Source organism: Pleurodeles waltl, chromosome 11 (assembly GCF_031143425.1).
Source record: "Pleurodeles waltl isolate 20211129_DDA chromosome 11, aPleWal1.hap1.20221129, whole genome shotgun sequence".
Lineage (NCBI taxonomy): Eukaryota > Metazoa > Chordata > Amphibia > Caudata > Salamandridae > Pleurodeles > Pleurodeles waltl.
In genome coordinates this window covers 805,422,993-805,443,501 of record NC_090450.1, presented here as the reverse complement: position 1 = coordinate 805,443,501, position 20,509 = coordinate 805,422,993, and the positions used below count along the sequence as shown (strand labels likewise).

General features: G+C 49.2%; 1 protein-coding gene across 2 annotated transcripts in view; it reads right to left on the bottom strand.

The window, feature by feature from the left end:
* EWSR1 (EWS RNA binding protein 1) overlaps window positions 1-20,509 on the bottom strand; it is a 376,243-nt gene that overhangs the window by 269,133 nt on the left and 86,601 nt on the right. For both annotated transcript variants that reach the window (XM_069214565.1, XM_069214566.1), the window contains exon 5: window positions 15,799-15,985. In XM_069214565.1, coding sequence (XP_069070666.1) covers window positions 15,799-15,985 — 187 coding nt within the window. The remainder of the gene's footprint in view (window positions 1-15,798; window positions 15,986-20,509) is intronic.

The window sequence follows — 20,509 nt, the reverse complement described above, 5'->3', positions numbered from 1 at the left end:
AGGTACTTTAGGAACTTTGAATTAGCAAAATAGCATATACAGTTTTCACATAAATCACATATAGCTATTTTAAAACTAGACCGTGCGATTTTCAACAGTTCCTGGGGGGAGTAATTTTGTTAGTTTTTGCAGGTAAGTAAACCACCTACGGGGTTCAAGTTTGGGTCCAAGGTAGCCCACCGTTGGGAGTTCAGAGCAACCCCAAAGTTACCACACCAGCAGCTCAGGGCCGGTCAGGTGCAGAGGTCAAAGTGGTGCCCAAAACGCATAGGCTTCAATGGAGAAGGGGGTGCCCCGGTTCCAGTCTGCCAGCAGGTAAGTACCCCCGTCTTCGGAGGGCAGACCAGGGGGGTTTTGTAGGGCACCAGGGGGGGACACAAGTCCACACAGAAAGTACACCCTCAGCGGCACGGGGGCGGCCGGGTGCAGTGTGCAAACAAGCGTCAGGTTTGTAATAGAAAGCAATGGGAGACCAAGGGGTCTCTTCAGCGATGCAGGCAGGCAAGGGGGGGGGGGCTCCTCGGGGTAGCCACCACCTGGGGGTCACTCCTGCACTGGAGTTCGGATCCTTCAGGTCCTGGGGGCTGCGGGTGCAGAGTCTTTACCAGGCGTTGGGATCTGAGGAGCAGGCAGTCGCGGTCAGGGGGAGCCTCGGGATTCCCTTTGCAGGCGTCGCAGGGAGGAGGGGGGGAGCTACTCTGGCTACTCACGGTCTCGCAGTCGCCGGGGAGTCCTCCCTGAAGTGTTTGTTCTCCACAAGTCGAGCCGGGGGCGTCGGGTGCAGAGTAGCAAGTCTCACGCTTCCGGCGGGAAACGCAAGTGGTTTCAAAGTTGCAGTCTTTGGTGAACAGGGCCGCTGTCCTCGTGAGTTCTTGGTCCTTCTAGAGCAGGGCAGTCCTCTGAGGATTCAGAGGTCGCTGGTCCCTGGGGAGAGCGTCGCTGGAGCAGTGTCTTTAGAACGGGGGAGACAGGCCGGTAGAGCTGGGGCCAAAGCAGTTGGTGTCTCCGTCGTCTATGCAGGGTTTTTCAGCTTAGCAGTCCTTTTCTTCTTAGTTTGCAGGAAGCTATCTTGCTGTGTTCTGGGAGCCCCTAAATACTCAACTTAGGGGTGTGTTTAGGTCTGGGGGGTTAGTAGCCAATGGCTACTAGCCCTGAGGGTGGCTACACCCTCTTTGTGCCTCCTCCCTGAGGGGAGGGGGGGGCACGTCCCTAATCCTATTGGGGGAATCCTCCATCTGCAAGATGGAGGATTTCTAAAAGGTAGAGTCACCTCAGCTCAGGACACCTTAGGGCAGAGGTCTTCAAACTGTGGGGCGGGCCCCCCTAGGGGGGCCTCAAGTGCTCCCAGGGGGGGCGCCAAACTCTGGCCAAAAGAAGCATTCTACTGATAACAGGCCTTTGTTTTAAACAAAAGCATGTTATTGCATTTTTAATAAGATAACAGCACCTAACTGCAATGTTTAAATGGGTCTGGACATATTTAAACATTGCCATCCTTATAAAATATTTGTGAAAAATTCTGAGGGGGGCCCATAAATTTTTATTTTTCAACTGGAGGGGCGCGGCATTAAGAAGTTTGGAGACCACTGCCTTAGGGGCTGTCATGACTGGCCAGTGACTCCTCCTTGTTATTCTCATTATCTCCTCCGGCCTTGCCGCCAAAAGTGGGGCCGTGGCCGGAGGGGGTGGGCAACTCCACTAGCTGGAGTGCCCTGGGATGCTGTAACAAAGGGGGTGAGCCTTTGAGGCTCACCGCCAGGTGTTACAGTTCCTGCAGGGGGAGGTGTGAAGCACCTCCACCCAGTGCAGGCTTTGTTACTAGCCACAGAGTGACAAAGGCACTCTCCCCATGTGGCCAGCAACATGTCTGGTGTGTGGCAGGCTGCTAGAACTAGTCACCCTACACGGATAGTCGGTTAAGGTTTCAGGGGGCACCTCTAAGGTGCCCTCTGGGGTGTATGTTACAATAAAATGTACACTGGCATCAGTGTGCATTTATTGTGCTGTGAAGTTTGATACCAAACTTCCCAGTTTTCAGTGTAGCCATTATGGTGCTGTGGAGTTTGTGCATGACAGACTCCCAGACCATATTCTCTTATGGCTACCCTGCACTTACAATGTCTAAGGTTTTGCTTAGACACTGTAGGGGCATAATGCTTATGCACATATGCCCTCACCTATGGTATAGTGCACCCTGCCTTAGGGCTGTAAGGCCTGCTAGAGGGGTGACTTATCTATACTGCGTAGGCAGTGGGAGGTTGGCATGGCACCCTGAGGGGAGTGCCATGTCGACTTAGTCGTTTTGTCCTCACTAGCGCACACACAAGCTGCCAAGCAGTGTGTCTGTGCTGAGTGAGGGGTCCCCAGGGTGGCATAAGACATGCTGCATCCCTTAGAGACCTTCCCTGGCATCAGGGCCCTTGGTACCAGGGGTACCAGTTACAAGGGACTTACCTGGATGCCAGGGTGTGCCAATTGTGGAAAAAGTACAGGTTAGGGAAAGAACACTGGTGCCGGGGCCTGGTTAGCAGGCCTCAGCACACTTTCAAATCAAAACTTAGCATCAGCAAAGGCAAAAAGTCAGGGGGTAACCATGCCAAGGAGGCATTTCCTTACAACAATGTTAGAAGGCCATCTCAAACAAAATAGCCTTGCCCTTGTTATTACTGCTCTATGATGAGCCTTCTAGTGCAGTCTTTGACCACACTGTGATGCCTGCAAGTGCGGTGAGGCCTGTTCGACAGTGAACTTGGTATTTTTATGGGGTCTTAAGATGTTGCGACTCATGGGGTTCTGGTCAGGGTCTGCGTGGTGAAGGGCGAGTGGTCAGGTCCTTCAGAAAAGAAGCCAATTAAATGTGGAAAACAGAATACAAGATGTCAATCTTACAGTCAGATTTCTTACTCGGCACCCTGTGCTTCATAACCAACTTCACTCCCCTTCAATCTTTTCCCCTTACTCTACCATGATGATTGTAATGGAGAGAAGAGTAAAAATAAAAAACATTACAAAAACACATAAGTTCATTACCTTTTCAAAAGTCGCACAATAGAAAAATCACAGGCCAAGATTCTAGACAAAGCTTGAGAGATACTGGTAGCTCCTAGCTGCCCATAAGTAGATTTAGGGGCAGCCAGCCTATTAAATTACAAGTTTTGCTTGGCTGTAATAATATATGTATACCAACATTTAAAAAATTATATTTGTGACGCAAGTGTGGATTTTCTTAACTCGTAAGATGATGTTTGAAGAAAAATTGATGAATTTCCAAAATATATCTACAGCTAAAAATGTTTTTAAAAAAATCATGCCACACTGGAAAGACTTTATTATTAGGTTGGTACAAAGCATTCCACATAGACATCACATTTTTTACATTTCGGCTGGCAACTATGCCTAATGAACGTAGATGATCACTGCTAGTATTCTTGTATATGGTGTAGGGAAGTCCCCTTTCTGGCATGGTTACTCCTACTTTTTGTGCCAGACGTCAGTGTGCTTAGTTTGTTTTCACTAGGATCCTGCTAACCAGGACCCTAGTGATTGTGCAGCCCATGCTGCAGCCCCTCAGACGGGATTCTGCCTCTCTGCTGCTTGACCAGCTCTAACAGGGGAAGGCAGAACAAAGGATTTGCTGTGGGAAAGGGGGTGCAACCTACTCTCCCTTGGAAATAGGCATTACTGGACTGGGGAGGGCTAGCCTCTCCACGCCACCAGACTGCTTTGAAGGGCACATTTGGTGCCCTCCTGGAATGATCTTGTTTTCACCAGTCCAGGGACCCCTCTTCCCCAGGTCCCACTCTGGCATGAAACTGCACAAAGGAAAAGGAAGTGCCCACTTTCCTGTCCATCACCACCCCAGGGGTGGTGCCCAGACTTCCTCCAGGTTGCTATTTGATTCTACTATCTTGAAAACAAGATGTGCAGAGGCCCCTGGGAGCATCTGACTGGTCAGGTTAGGGAGCGGACATCCATGTCCCCCTCTGATAGGTGTTCACCTCAGAGTGTGACCAAGACCCTTTTTGGGCTCTATAGTAACTCCCTTGCGGGTGGGTCCCCAAATTCATCGTGCAAGACTCCACCAGAACCAAACAAGCCTGCAACACCCAAGACAACTTCTCCATGCATCAATTTTTTCTGCAACTCCTGTCAGCAAATTCCAACATTTCCACAGTTGTGCATCCACTGGGGTCTTCAAGACTTCGGCTGCACCAAGGAAGCAAGAAGGAATTTCCCTTAGAGTTAAGGAGTTACTCCCCTGCATCTGCAGGCACCTAAGGCAACGACGTGCGGCTGCTGGGATCTACTGTCTTCTGGACCTGCGAAGATTCTCCAATACAGGTGGTGTTTCTAAGGGGTCCTCTCTGCCTTCTGACCAACTTGGGAGACAGTGAGTCCTTGCTTCTTCCTCCAAGACAGAACCTCTGTGCATAGTGACTGTTGCAGCAACCAAGGCTCGTTGACTCCTTGTAAGGAAATGCCTCCTTGGCATGGTTGCCCCCTGACTTTTTGCCTTTGCTGATGCTATGTTTACAATTGAAAGTGTGCTGAGGCCTGCTAACCAGGCCCCAGCACCAGTGTTCTTTCCCTAACCTGTACTTTTGTATCCACAATTGGCAGACCCTGGCATCCAGATAAGTCCCTTGTAACTGGTACTTCTAGTACCAAGGGCCCTGATGCCAAGGAAGGTCTCTAAGGGCTGCAGCATGTCTTGTGCCACCCTGGAGACCTCTCACTCAGCACAGACACACTGCTTGCCAGCTTGTGTGTGCTAGTGAGGACAAAACGAGTAAGTCGACATGGCACTCCCCTCAGGGTGCCATGCCAGCCTCTCACTGCCTATGCAGAATAGGTAAGACACCCCTCTAGCAGGCCTTACAGCCCTAAGGCAGGGTGCACTATACCATAGGTGAGAGTACCAGTGCATGAGCATGGTACCCCTACAGTGTCTAAACAAAACCTTAGACATTGTAAGTGCAGGGTAGCCATAAGAGTATATGGTCTGGGAGTTTGTCAAACACGAACTCCACAGCACCATAATGGCTACACTGAAAACTGGGAAGTTTGGTATCAAACTTCTCAGCACAATAAATGCACACTGATGCCAGTGTACATTTTATTGCAAAATACACCCCAGAGGGCACCTTAGAGGTGCCCCCTGAAACTTAACCGACTGTCTGTGTAGGCTGACTAGTTCCAGCAGCCTGCCACACTAGAGACATGTTGCTGGCCCCATGGGGAGAGTGCCTTTGTCACTCTGAGGCCAGTAACAAAGCCTGCACTGGGTGGAGATGCTAACACCTCCCCCAGGCAGGAGCTGACACACCTGGCGGTGAGCCTCAAAGGCTCACCCCTTTGTCACAGCCCAGCAGGGCACTCCAGCTTAGTGGAGTTGCCCGCCCCCTCCGGCCACGGCCCCCACTTTTGGCGGCAAGGCCGGAGGGAACAAAGAAAGCAACAAGGAGGAGTCACTGGCCAGTCAGGACAGCCCCTAAGGTGTCCTGAGCTGAGGTGACTAACTTTTAGAAATCCTCCATCTTGCAGATGGAGGATTCCCCCAATAGGGTTAGGATTGTGACCCCCTCCCCTTGGGAGGAGGCACAAAGAGGGTGTACCCACCCTCAGGGCTAGTAGCCATTGGCTACTAACCCCCCAGACCTAAACACGCCCTTAAATTTAGTATTTAAGGGCTACCCTGAACCCTAGAAAATTAGATTCCTGCAACAACAAGAAGAAGGACTGCCTAGCTGAAAACCCCTGCAGAGGAAGACCAGAAGACAACAACTGCCTTGGCTCCAGAAACTCACCGGCCTGTCTCCTGCCTTCCAAAGAACTCTGCTCCAGCGACGCCTTCCAAAGGGACCAGCGACCTCTGCATCCTCTGAGGACTGCCCTGCTTCGACGACGACAAGAAACTCCCGAGGACAGCGGACCTGCTCCAAAAAGACTGCAACTTTATCCAAAGGAGCAGCTTTAAAGAACCCTGCAAGCTCCCCGCAAGAAGCGTGAGACTTGCAACACTGCACCCGGCGACCCCGACTCGGCTGGTGGAGAACCAACACCTCAGGGAGGACCCCCGGACTACTCTACGACTGAGTACCAAAACCTGTCCCCCCTGAGCCCCCACAGCGCCGCCTGCAGAGGGAATCCCGAGGCTTCCCCTGACCGCGACTCTCTGAAACCTAAGTCCCGACGCCTGGAAAAGACCCTGCACCCGCAGTCCCCAGGACCTGAAGGACCGGACTTTCACTGCAGAAGTGACCCCCAGGAGTCCCTCTCCCTTGCCCAAGTGGAGGTTTCCCCGAGGAAGCCCTCCCTTGCCTGCCTGCAGCGCTGAAGAGATCCCTTGATCTCTCATAGGCTAACATTGCAAACCCGACGCTTGTTTCTACACTGCACCCGGCCGCCCCCGCGCTGCTGAGGGTGAAATTTCTGTGTGGGCTTGTGTCCCCCCCGGTGCCCTACAAAACCCCCCTGGTCTGCCCTCCGAAGACGCGGGCACTTACCTGCAAGCAGACCGGAACCGGGGCACCCCCTTCTCTCCATTCTAGCCTATGCGTTTTGGGCACCACTTTGAACTCTGCACCTGACCGGCCCTGAGCTGCTGGTGTGGTAACTTTGGGGTTGCTCTGAACCCCCAACGGTGGGCTACCTTGGACCAAGAACTGAACCCTGTAAGTGTCTTACTTACCTGGTAAAACTAACAAAAACTTACCTCCCCCAGGAACTGTGAAAATTGCACTAAGTGTCCACTTTTAAAGTAGCTATTTGTCAATAACTTGAAAAGTATACATGCAATTGAAATGATTCAAAGTTCCTAATGTACTTACCTGCAATACCTTTCAAACAAGATATTACATGTTAAATTTGAACCTGTGGTTCTTAAAATAAACTAAGAAAAGATATTTTTCTATAACAAAACCTATTGGCTGGATTTGTCTCCGAGTGTGTGTACCTCATTTATTGTCTATGTGTATGTACAACAAATGCTTAACACTACTCCTTGGATAAGCCTACTGCTCGACCACTCTACCACAAAATAGAGCATTAGTATTATCTATTTTTACCACTATTTTACCTCTAAGGGGAACCCTTGGACTCTGTGCATGCTATTCCTTACTTTGAAATAGCACATACAGAGCCAACTTCCTACACTCCTGCTCTGAGGTTTCTTCAGGCTCCAAGTATCCCCAGGTCCCACCAGTACCTCGGCAAAGACAGTCTCCTCTTTGCTGCTCCAGTGACGTGGGACTCGTCTTCAGGTGTGCTGACTGGGCCTCACTGCCCACAGTCGGTTGCTTGTGGGGTTCTGACTGCTTCCGCTGGTCTCTTGTCTTCCAAGAGTCCACCCAGACTCCCCTCCAAGGGTCGAGTCCCCAGGACCATTCTGGTCCTCTTCAGCACTGCAAATCTCCAACAGCTCTGGTTGCATTTGCTTGTGCTTGTCGGCATTCCTCCTGACCATGACCCGTCTGCAATCCAGCGACCAACGGCTCCTAGGTGACTTCAGGGACTCCTCTGCAGCTCCTGAGCCCCACAGCTGGACTTCATTTATCAATGTCAACCTGGATCTTCACCCACGGAAGGGTGAGCATTGCCTCATGCTTTACCTGGACAATTTTGCGTGGACTGGACTTTGTCCCCAACTTTGGCAGGTCTTCATCCGAAATCCACCGTTGGGTTACACCAGCCTGGTCCTGCTTTTGCAATATTCCATTTATGAGTCCCCTTGTTAGCCTATGGGATGGCCAGGTAACTTACTTCTCCTGGTCACTGGTGGTCTTCTAGATATATAAAACGCTTGGGGCTCCTTTATCTCCCAGCCCTTGGTTAACTACTCCATACCCTCTGGTGAGGGACCCATTCTTGCATTCCACTTTTTTAGTATATGGTTTGGCCCCTATAGGACACTTGCTATTTTATGCAATTTTCCAGTACTTACCTGTGTATACTGTGTGTACTTACTTCCAGAAGCGGGTTTAACTATAGTAATGCAGTTTGGTGTTCCTGTAATAAAGTACCTTTATTTTTGCAACACTACGCAGTTCCTGTGTGATAAGTTACTGTGTAACTATTGTGGTATTGCAAGCGCTTCACACTCTTCCTGGGTAAGTCTTGGCTGCTCATCACAGCTACCATTAGGGAGCCCTGGATATCTAGACACTAACACTAAATAATAAGGGTTGCATGGACCCAGTATAAGGTGAAACACCATTGCTGTCCACCACACACTGGGCCAGCCTCCTACATATGGCAGCCACGAATGTATGATAACTTGCGATAATTCTCACTGAATGCAAGTAGCTCTTATTACAGAAAAGGGTGAAGATACCTGTTCTAGACACACTTTGCCCACACTTAATTTTATTTTAGCACCCAAAACCAGACAGCGAGATTGACAGCACAATGAAAGTTACATATAGGCTTTGACAATTCAGACAACTTGCTAGAGCAAAGCACAGGTCAAGTCACCAAAATATGTAGAAACATATCACTGGCTGGAAATTAGTCAGTGTTTAAGGTCCCAAGAAAGCAGAATTATTAAATTCATGTGGGCCAGAGGTTGGTTACTGAAGCTCACAAAATTCCTTAGAACAAGGTGTATACGTCAAAACATGTTTTATTCAATTACTTGCAAATCTTGCAATTCCCTAATGGTTTCTGATTATGACGGTTTGAAGAAAAGTGTATTGTTAGGTGGTATTGTCAGTGAACCCTCATCATGTAATGTTGCAAATCTTCATCAGGTCCAGTTGGTTACTTAAAACATTTCTCAGTTCTGGGTAGCTGTGGCATGCAGCAGTCAGGCTTAGTAAAGGAAGTGTAAATCACTGAGAAACACCAAAATAGTTAAGTAAGGAACATTATAAAATACTTCACTATTTTGTATAGAACAGTGTATTTTGATCTAAAAATAGACACCAAATCCAATTGAGGTAAAACAAGATTTTTCAAAAGGTAAGTACATTTTTGAAAAGATGCAATAAATCATAATCAGCTGAGCAGTTCAAGTGGCTAGTGCGGATACTGCTCTTAAGTTGTATGGGCCACAACACGGTGGAGCCAGTCACAGGGACGACACGGGTCCTGTAGGAGAGTTACCCTTCACTTCCAGCAGTCTAGTGTGTCTTCTCCTTTAATGAGGGCCAGTGGTCCCGCCTCCCTGTTTTCCCGCCACACTTGCCGCCAAAAAGTAGGGGTTTGGTTGGGGGGGGGGTATCTCTCCTAGCTGGAGTGCCCCGGGGGGCACTGTAATCAGAGGCTTGAGCCTTTGAGGCTCACCGCCAGGTGTTACAGTTCCTGCAGTGGAGGTTGGGGAGTGTGAAGCACCCAGGACAGGCTTTGTTTCAGTTCAGAGTGCACAAAGGCACTCGCCCCATGTGGTCAGATACTCATCTGAAAGAGGCAGGCTGGCACAAACCGGTCAGTCCTACACTAGAAGTTGGACTAACATACATGGGGCATCTCTAAAATGCCCTCTGTGTGCATTTTATAAATAAATCCCACACTGGTATCAGTGTGGGTTTATTGTGCTGAGGCGTTTAATATCAAACTTCCCAGTATTCAGTGAAGCCATTCTGGTGCTGTGGAGTTTAATGACAAACTCCCCCTGTAAGGAAATGCCTCCTTGGCATGGTTACACCCTGACTTTTTGCCTTTGCTGATGCTATGTTTTGAATTGAAAGTGTGCGGAGGCCTGCTAACCAGGCCCCAGCACCAGTGTTCTTTCCCTAACCTGTACTTTTGTATCCACAATTGGCACACCCTGGCATCCAGATAAGTCCCTTGTAAATGGTACCCCTGGTACCAAGGGCCCTGATGCCAAGGAAGGTCTCTAAGGGCTGCAGCATGTCTTATGCCACCCTGGAGACCCCTCACTCAGCACAGACACACTGCTTGCCAGCTTGTGTGTGCTGGTGAGAACCAAACGAGTAAGTCGACATGGCACTCCCCTCAGGGTGCCATGCCAGCCTCTCACTGCCTATGCAGGTATAGATAAGTCACCCCTCTAGCAGGCCTTACAGCCCTGAGGCAGGGTGCACTATACCATAGGTGAGGGCACCAGTGCATGAGCACTGTGCCCCTACAGTGTCTAAGCAATACCTTAGACATTGTAAGTGCAGGGTAGCCATAAGAGTATATGGTCTGGGAGTCTGTCATGCACGAACTCCACAGCACCATAATGGCTACACTGAAAACTGGGAAGTTTGGTATCAAACTTCTCAGCACAATAAATGCACACTGATGCCAGTGTACATTTTATTGTAAAATACACCCCCGAGGGCACCTTAGAGGTGCCCCCTGAAACCTTAACCGACTATCTGTGTAGGCTGACTGGTTCCAGCAGCCTGCCACAACCGAGACATGTTGCTGGCCCCATGGGGAGAGTGCCTTTGTCACTCTGAGGCCAGTAACAAAGCCTGCACTGGGTGGAGATGCTAACACCTCCCCCAGGCAGGAGCTGTCACACCTGGCGGTGAGCCTCAAAGGCTCACCCCTTTGTGCCAGCACCGCAGGACACTGCAGCTAGTGGAGTTGCCCGCCCCCTCCGGCCACGGCCCCCACTTTTGGCGGCAAGGCCGGAGAAAATAATGAGAACAACAAGGAGGAGTCACTGGCCAGTCAGGACAGCCCCTAAGGTGTCCTGAGCTGAAGTGACTCCAACTTTTAGCAATCCTCCATCTTGCAGATGGAGGATTCCCCCAATAGGATTAGGGATGTGACCCCCTCCCCTTCGGAGGAGGCACAAAGAGGGTGTACCCACCCTCAGGGCTAGTAGCCATTGGCTACTAACCCCCCCAGACCTAAACACGCCCTTAAATTTAGTACTCAAGGGCTCCCCTGAACCTAAGAATTTAGATTCCTGCAACTTACAAGAAGAGGACTGCTGAGCTGAAAGACCCCTGCAGAGGAAGAAAAGAAGACACCAACTGCTTTGGCCCCATACCTACCGGCCTGTCTCCTGCGTTCCAAAGAAACCTGCTCCAGCTACGCTTTCCCAAGGACCAGCGACCTCTGAATCCTCAGAGAACTGCCCTGCTTCAAGAAAGACAAGAAACTCCCGAGGACAGCGGCCCTGCTCCAAAAGCCTGCAACTTTGTTTCAAAGGAGCAGATTTAAAGACCCCTGCAACTCCCCGCAAGAAGCGTGAGACTTGCAGCACTTCACCCGGCGACCCCGACTCGACTGGTGGAGAACCAACACCTCAGGGAGGACCCTCCGGCGACTCAGAGTCCGTGAGTAACCAAAGTTGTCCCCCCTGAACCCCCACAGCGACGCCTGCAGAGGGAATCCAGAGGCTCCCCCTGACCGCGACTGCCTGAACTCCATTTCCCGACGGCTGGAAAAGACCCTGCAACCGCAGTACCTAAAGGAACGGAACTCCTGTGCAGGAGTGACCCCCAGGAGGCCCTCTCCCTTGCCCAGGTGGTGGCTATCCCGAGGAGCCCCCCCCTTGCCTGCCTGCACTGCTGAAGAGATCCCTTGGTCTCTCATTGGAAACCATTGAAAACCCGACGCGTGTTTGCACACTGCACCCGGCCGCCCCCGCGCTGCTGAGGGTGTACTTTTTGTGCTGACTGGTGTCCCCCCCGGTGCCCTACAAAACCCCCCTGGTCTGCCCTCCGAAGACGCGGGTACTTACCTGCTGGCAGACTGGAACTGGGGCACCCCCTTCTCTCCATTGAAGCCTATGTGTTTTGGGAACCTCTTTGACCTCTGCACCTGACCGGCCCTGAGCTGCTGGTGTGGTGACTTTGGGGTTGCTCTGAACCCCCAACGGTGGGCTACCTTGGACCAAAAACTGAAACCTGTAAGTGACTTACTTACCTGTGAAACCTAACAATACTTTACCTCCCCCAGGAACTGTGAAAATTGCACTGTGTCCACTTTTAAAACAGCTTATTGTGTTTTATGTAAAAAGTATACATGCTAATGTAATGATTCAAAGTTCCTAAAGTACTTACCTGCAATACCTTTCAAATGAGATATTACATGTAGAATTTGAACCTGTGGTTCTTAAAATAAACTAAGAAAATATATTTTTCTATAACAAAACCTATTGGCTGGATTTGTCTCGGAGTGTGTGTTCCTCATTTATTGCCTGTGTGTATGTACAACAAATGCTTAACACTACTCCTTTGATAAGCCTACTGCTCGACCACGCTACCACAAAATAGAGCATTAGTATTATCTCTTTTTGCCACTATCTTACCTCTAAGGGGAACCCGTGGACTCTGTGCATACTATTCCTTACTTTGAAATAGTGCATACAGAGCCAACTTCCTACACCCCCCCCAGACCATATACTCAAAAGGACTACATTGCACTTACAATGTCCAATAATGGAATTGGACACTGTAGGGGCATATTACTCATGCAGCTATGCCCTCACCTGTGGTACAGTGCACCCTGCCTTAGGGCTGTAAGGCCTGCTAGAGGGGTGACTTACCTTTGCCTTTTTCTCCCTACCAGCACACACAAGCTGCAAGGCAGTGTGCATGTGCTGAGTGAGGGGTCCCCCAGGGTGGCATAATACATGCTGCAGGCCTTAGAGACCTTCCATGGCCACAGGGACTTCACTGTGCCAATTGTGGGAACAAAGGTACAGTTTTAGGGAAAGAACACCGGTGCTGGGGCATGGTTAGCAGGGTCCCAGCACACTTTCAAAGTTTACATCAACACTAGGCAAAATGTGTATGTGTTGAGGGGGGGGGGGGGGGGGGGGGACCATGCCAAGTGGCTCTTTCCTACAAAATGCCCTAACACATGCTTACAGGGTAAGTAACCTATTCTGTCAGTGGAATGCATAGCTGTAGATTGTAAAGCGGTCCTCCTCTAATCGGTGGCTAGGCAAAGGGCGTTGAAGAGGACTGTAAAAGTTGGGACTACGACTTGGACAAAGCTAGCTTGTTGGTGTGCTAAGATATCCACACAGCAGTACTTCAGGAACGTGGCGTGGATGAGGTAGCTGCTTTGCAGAGACCAGACATCAGGATGTTACCATAGAAACCTATAGAGCAGGGGTCTTCAAACTTTTTTCTTTAAGCCAGCTCCCAACATACATCCCCCTCTTTTTACCGCTGTTCTCCCCCCCCCCCCCCAACAGTTTAATGCTTCTTTAGGACAGAGCCTGCCCCCCCCCCAAAAAAAATATGTATCAATTGAAAGGTTGGGGGGGGGGGGGGGGGGGGAAATCACACCTCCCCCAGTTTGAAGACCTTTGCCATAGAGGCTTCTGTCTTATGGAGTGAGATCTGGGAGCATAGGGAAAGATGAGATAGTTTGGCTTTAGCATAACATATCTGGATAAATTTTACCAGCTGTGTGGTGCCTCCTTTGGGAAGAGCACAGTATGCTTTTTGGCTTGGAGAAAGCAGTGGTTGTTTCTTGCTCAAACGTTTTGCTCTGTCAATGTAATACATGAAGGCTCTTCACATCTAGTGTGTGGGATTCCTCTGTGCCATCAACTCAGGATGTGGAAAAAACACTGGGGGTTCTATGGTTTGGCAGAGGTGGAAATAAGAGACTAACTTGGGGAGACATTCTTGGTTTGTCCTAAGGACTAATTTAGCTGCATGAATTTGGTAGAACGGTTCTTGAAGAGCCAGAGCCTTAAGTTCGCTTACATGCCAGAGGGAGGTGGTGGTCACTAGAAAAGCTTCCTTCCAGGAGATGCTATCAAAAGGCATGAGTAAAGTGGTTCAAAAGGAGGGCCCATAAGGCTGGCAAAAACAATGAGGTTCTACGTGGGGGCGAGTGACACTCTGGGTGGAATTACTCTTTAGTCCCTCCATGAATGCCTTAATCACTGTAGCGCTAAAGCATTCGGTGTGTTCCCCGTTCTGAAGGTAGGCAGCAGCCAAATTAAGAGTTTGAGGTAGAAGCTTGGCCTGCTTTTTGCAGGTGAATCAGTAAGACAATATACCTTGGACCACTGCCGTGAGCTGGATGATGTGTCTGGGAGTGAAATAGTGCACAAACTACTTCCATTTAGCTGCGTTGAAGGATCTTCTTGTAGGCCTGCATATGCCTCCTTGAGGATTATCATACATTTGAGGTAAGCTGAAGTAGCCAGATTCCAAGATCTCAGAAGCAAGATCACAAGATTAAACTTCTGGTTTGGGTGCCGTGTGCGCCCTGGCTCTGCGCAAGGTCTGCCTGTTGGGCAGCTTCTTGTGAGGCACCAGGGTCTGGTTGATAAGTGTGGTGACCTAGGACTGTCTGGTCCAAATGGGTGACACTGAAATGAGGATGTTTTCTGAAGCCTCTGACCCATGAACAGAAGTGGAAGAGGCAGAAAAATACATGCAAATATCACTGACTAAAATCATTCATAGTACTTTGACTATGGGACTGTGGATACCTGGAGGTGAGGCCTGGGTATTTTCAATTTCTGGCAGTGGCAAAGATTTCTACATCAGGGAAACCCACCGCCAGACGTATAGGACGAGAGCTTGTAGGTGGCGTTCCCACTAATGGACTTCGAGTGCTGAGCACATCTGCAAAGTTGTTGTCCACTCCTGGCAGGTATTCTGCTAGACAATGGACTTTGTGATGGATCACGGAAAGCCAAATGCTCAGAGACAACGCAGAGAACTATGGTGAATGACTTCTGCAGTGTTTCTGTACATAGCACAAGGCAGGCATGCCTGTGCAAATAAGGACCATCTTGTGCTGCACATGAATGAAGAAAGACTTGGGTGCTCTTTCAGCGAGTCGAAAACTGCTCCCAAAAAGGGATGGATTTGGAAGGTCTGGAGGTGAGATTATGCATGTGTTGATTGAGAAACCCAGATCATGCAGCAGGTTGATGGGTCACTGAGGGAGACATTTGTTGGGTTGCGCTCTTGATGAGCCAGTCATCCAAAGGGATGACATGAGAGGAGATCCTTCAAAGATGGACAGCGACCATCGCTAACATTTTGTACATACCCGGAGAGCAGTGGCTACCACAAAAGGCAGGGGAAGTAGGAACTTGAATTGCCAAGTAGAGTGATAAGACAATGCTGCAAAGCATTGATTCATAACAGATTTGGGTGGAATAACCGTAAAGTACCAGTGCTGAACAGCGAAGGGCAGCAACCCGGAGCTCAAAAGGATGCATGTCCAAACCTGACGGCGGGGGGGAAAAAAATAATAATTAAAAAAAAAAAATCTAACATTAGAGCCGATGCCCAAGCCCATTACGAGCAACAGGTGGAGCCGTCACCATACCTCACAGACGTGTTTGCAGAAAACAAGTTGCACACGTCCGAGGCCAACACTAGATGGCAGTAATATGCACCATATGGGTTTCTACAGCTGTACACGCCATAAAAAGGTTACTTTCCCGTGTGGGCTGTTTTGTTAATTTTAAATGCACAACAGTGATAAAAGCAGGGCTGCTGTAATAATGTAGTATTGTTGACTAAATTATACAACAAGAAAAGTAAAATTGTGGCAATTATATTTCCCTATTGTCATATTAAGCATGGACAAACGTATCACTTTGGTACCATTTTAACACCTCATACAGAAATCAGCGATTAGTCTACTGCTGCAAGGCACCACATGGTGCTTTTCAGGTTGATCGATCGGAGCTAGAAATCTGAAACATTTGTAGCAGATGGATTATGTTTTAAGTGCAAGAAATAAAGCTGAATTGCATAATATCAAAAGGTCTCAAACAGTCTCCAGAGAACTTCATACTTGTTAGAGCAGGAAGATGAATCACAAGTACTACGCACCATAAGGTAACCAAGGAGAATTTGGATTGCAGTGCAGGAAAGCAGGGCTCATACGGAGACCAGGAATTACCTGATTGGTGCAGTGGTGGCAGGCGGCTGTCCATAGGGAGGATAAGCAGGCTGGGTAGCATAGGCAGTCTGGGCTGCATAGGTGGCTGGTGCTGTGGTGGTGGCTGCTGTACTGGGATCATAGGCAGTAGCACTGTATCCCTGGACAGGCTGGCTGTATGCCTGAGGAGCCACTGGAGCTGTGTAACCTGTTATAAAAAAAGAAAATACTTGACAAGCTATGCCACTTTTTTGTTAATTTAAATTTTAAAAAATTAAAAGAAAAAAGAAAAAGGCACACTCGCAGATACTAGTTACTCGTAGGCCTCCTAGTTTTGTTATTTGTTAACATATCCATCTTTATCCTTATTTATTTTTGGCACATTTTTGTTTTCATCTGCATTTTGAGAAGTGATGAAAAAAAGGGACGCAGTAAGCAGTTAATTTCTGCATATATTGAACCTATACAAGTACATCCATACTCTAACGCTTGATGGATTTTGATGCTACATGTATGAAACATTGACTCAAACATGAAAGCCCTCACATTTATTCTTGCAGTTGAAGCTTCATTTGAAAACTCTCCCTTTCAAGTCCCTTTCCACCCCACCCCCCGAGAATAATAAAAAAAATATCTTGAGCAAGGACAGATGTTTTTAAGTCTACATTTATCTGTAAAAACAGAAAATGTCAAGTCAACATATGTCAATTTAAACACAGATTTAGCCTGTATTCTTAACCCCTTCGCTGCCAGGCCTTTTCCCCCTCCTGTGCCGGGCCTTTTTTTGCCTATTTGGGGCAGTTCGCGCTTAGGCCCTCATAACTTTTTGTCCACATAAGCTAACCAAGCCAAATTTGCGTCCTTTTTTTCCAACATCCTAGGGATTCTAGAGGTAGGTTCATCAAGAACCCGAGGAACCCAGAGCCAATAAATGAGCTGCACCCTGCAGTGCGTTTTCATTCTATACCGGGTATACAGCAATTCATTTGCTGAAATATAAGGAGTAAAAAATTGCTATCAAGAAAACCTTTGCATTTCCAAAAAGGGCACAAGATAAGGTGTTGAGGAGCAGTGGTTATTTGCACATCTCTGAATTCCGGGGTGACCATAGTAGCACGTGAATTACAGGGAATTTCTCAAATAGATGTCTTTTTTACACACACTCCTATATTTGGAAGGAAAAAATGTAGAGAAAGACAAGGGGCAATAGTACTTGTTTTGCTAATCTATGTTCCCCCAAGTCTCCCGATAAAAATGGTACCTCACTTGTGTGGGTAGGCCTAGCACCCGCGACAGGATATGCCCCAAAACACAACGTGGACACATCACAGAAAACAGAGCTGTTTTTAGCAAAGTGACTACCTGTAGATTTTGGCCTCTAGCTCAGCCGCCACCTAGGGAAACCTACCAAACCTGTGCATTTCTGAAAACTAGAGACCTAGGGGAATCCAAGGAGGGGTGACTTGTGTGGCTCGGACCAGGTTCTGTTACCCAGAATCCTTTGCAAACCTCAAAATTTGGCTAAAAAAAACACATGTTCCTCACATTTCTGTGGCAGAAAGTTCTGGAATCTGAGAGGAGCCACAAATTTCCTTCCACCCAGCGTTCCCCCACGTCTCCCGATAAAAATGATACCTCACTTGTGTGGGTAGGCCTAGCACCCGCGACAGGATATGCCCCAAAACACAACGTGGACATATCACAGAAAACAGAGCTGTTTTTAGCAAAGTGACTACCTGTAGATTTTGGCCTCTAGCTCAGCCGCCACCTAGGGAAACCTACCAAACCTGTGCATTTCTGAAAACTAGAGACCTAGGGGAATCCAAGGAGGGGTGACTTGCGGGGCTCGGACCAGGTTCTGTTACCCAGAATCCTTTGCAAACCTCAAAATTTGGCTAAAAATACACGTTACTCACATTTCTGTGGCAGAAAGTTCTGGAATCTGAGAGGAGCCACAAATTTCCTTCTACCCAGCATTCCCCCAAGTCTCCCGATAAAAATGATACCTCACTTGCGTGGGTAGGCCTAGCGCCGGCGACAGGAAACACCCCAAAGCGCAACGTGGACACATCCTAAATTTTGGAAAAAAACAGAGGTGTTTTTTGCGAAGTGCCTACCTGTAGATTTTGGCCTCTAGCTCAGCCGGCACCTAGGAAAACCTACCAAACCTGTGCATTTCTGAAAACTAGAGACCTAGGGGAATCCAAGGAGGGGTGACTTGCGGGGCTCGGACCAGGTTCTGTTACCCAGAATCCTTTGCAAACCTCAAAATTTGGCTAAAAATACACATGTTACTCACATTTCTGTGGCAGAAAGTTCTGGAATCTGAGAGGAGCCACAAATTTCCTTCTACCCAGCGTTCCCCCAAGTCTCCCGATAAAAATGATACCTCACTTGTGTGGGTAGGACTAGCGCCCACGAAAGGAAAGGGCCCAAAACACAACGTGGACACATCACATTTTTTTATAAAAAGCAGTGCCTACCTGTGGATTTTGGCCTGTAGCTCAGCCGACACCTGAGGAAACCTAGCAAACCAGTGCATTTTTGAAAACTAGAAACCCAGGGGAATCCAAGATGGGGTGACTTGCGGTGCTCTGACCAGGTTGTGTTACCCAGAATCCTTTGCAAACATCAAAATTTGGCCCAAAAAACACTTTTTCCTCTCATTTCGGTGACAGAAAGTTCTGGAATCTGAGAGGAGCCACAAATTTCCTTCCACCCAGCGTTCCCCTAAGTCTCTCGATAAAAATGGTACATCACTTCTGTGGGTAGGCCTAGCGCCCACAAAAGGAAATGGCCCAAAACACAACGTGGACACAACATATATTTTTTCACAGAAAACAGAGGTGTTTTTTGCAAGGTGCCTACCTGTGGTGTTTGGCCTGTAGCTCAGCCGGCCCCAGGGGGGGGGGGGGCAGAAATGCCCTAAAATAAATTTGCCCCCCCCCCCCCCAACCCCCACCCTCCCCCGCCGGGAGCGACCCTTGCCTACGGGGTCGCTCCCCCTGCGTGACATTGGCACCAAAAAACAAATCCCCAGTGCCTAGTGGTTTCTGCCCCCTTAGGGGCAGGTTGACCTAAACTCAGCCAATCTGCCCCCAAGGGGGGCAGAAATGGCCTAAATACAATTTGTCCCCCAGGGGAGCGACTTTTGCCTGATGGGTCGCTCCCCATCTCTAAAAAAATAAAAAAAACAAAGAAAAAAAAGAAAAATTCCCCTGGCGCCTAGAGGTTTCTGCCCCACCCCCCCGGGGGCAGATCGGCCTAATAGGCCGATCTGCCCCCCGGGGGGGCAGAAATGGCCTAAAATAAATTTGCCCCCCCAACACCCACCCCCCCCGGGAGCGACCCTTGCCTACGGGGTCGCTCCCCCTGCGTGACATTGGCGCCAAAAAACAAATCCCCGGTGCCTAGTGGTTTCTGCCCCCTTGGGGGCAGATTGACCTAAAATTGGCCAATCTGCCCCCAGGGGGGCAGAAATGGTCTAAATACAATTTGCCCCCCCCAGGGGAGCGACCCTTGCCTGATGGGTCGCTCCCCATCTCTAAAAAAAAAGAAACAAAAAAAAAAAACACAAAAAAAAAAAATTGCCCTGGCGCCTAGAGTGTTCTGCCACCCCCCCGGGGGCAGTTCGGCCTAATAATAGGCCGATCTGTCCCCCGGGGGGGGCAGAAATGGCCTAAAATAAATTTGCCCCCCCCAACCCCCCCCCCCCCCAACCCCCACCGGGAGCGACCCTTGCCTACGGGGTCGCTCCCCCTGCGTGACATTGGCGCCAAAAAACAAATCCCCGGTGCCTAGTGGTTTCTGCCCCCTTGGGGGCAGATTGACCTAAAATCGGCCAATCTGCCCCCAGGGGGCCAGAAATGGTCTAAATACAATTTGCCCCCCAGGGGAGCGACCCTTGCCTGATGGGTCGCTCCCCATCTCTAAAAAAAGAAAAACGAACAAAAAAAAAAAAAAAAAAAAAAAAAAAATTGCCCTGGCGCCTAGAGGTTTCTTCCCCCCCCTGGGAGCAGATCGGCCTAATAGGCCGATCTGCCCCCAGGGGGGGCAGAAAAGGCCTTCCCAAAAAATTGCCCCCCCTGGGAGCGACCCTTGCCAAAGGGGTCGCTTTGTTGCGTGACATTCGCGCGCAAAAACAAACTCCCTGGTGTCTAATGGTTTCTGCCCCCCTTGGGGGCAGATTGGCCTTATCAAAATAGGCCAATCTGCCCCCAAGGGGGGCAGAAATGGCCTAAATATATATTGCCCCGTAGGGGAGCGACCCTTGCCTAAGGGATCGCTCCCCACCTAAAAAAAAAAGAATTCATCACAAAAAAAAAAAAAATAAAGGTCCCTGGTGCCTAGAGGTTTCTGCCCCCCCTGGGGGCAGATCGGCCTAATAGGCCAATCTGCCCCCAGGGGGGGCAGAAAAGGCCTTCCTAAAAAAAATGCCCCCCTGGGAGCGACCCTTGCCCAAGGGGTCGCTCCCTTTTGCCAATTTCAAGAAAAGAAAAACAAATCCCTGGTGTCTAGTGGGGTTTCAAAAGCCGGATTGCAAGCAATCCGGCTTTTGAAACCTGTGAGAGACTTCAAAGGGAAGGAAATACATTTCCTTCCCTTTGAAGCCTCTCGGGGCCTCCCCCATGGGATTGAAAAAGAAATGCAAAAGCATTTATTTTTCAATCGCGCTGGAAGCTCTGCTTCCAGCGCGATGGGGGAGACCCTGTGACTAACAGAGGGGGGGGGG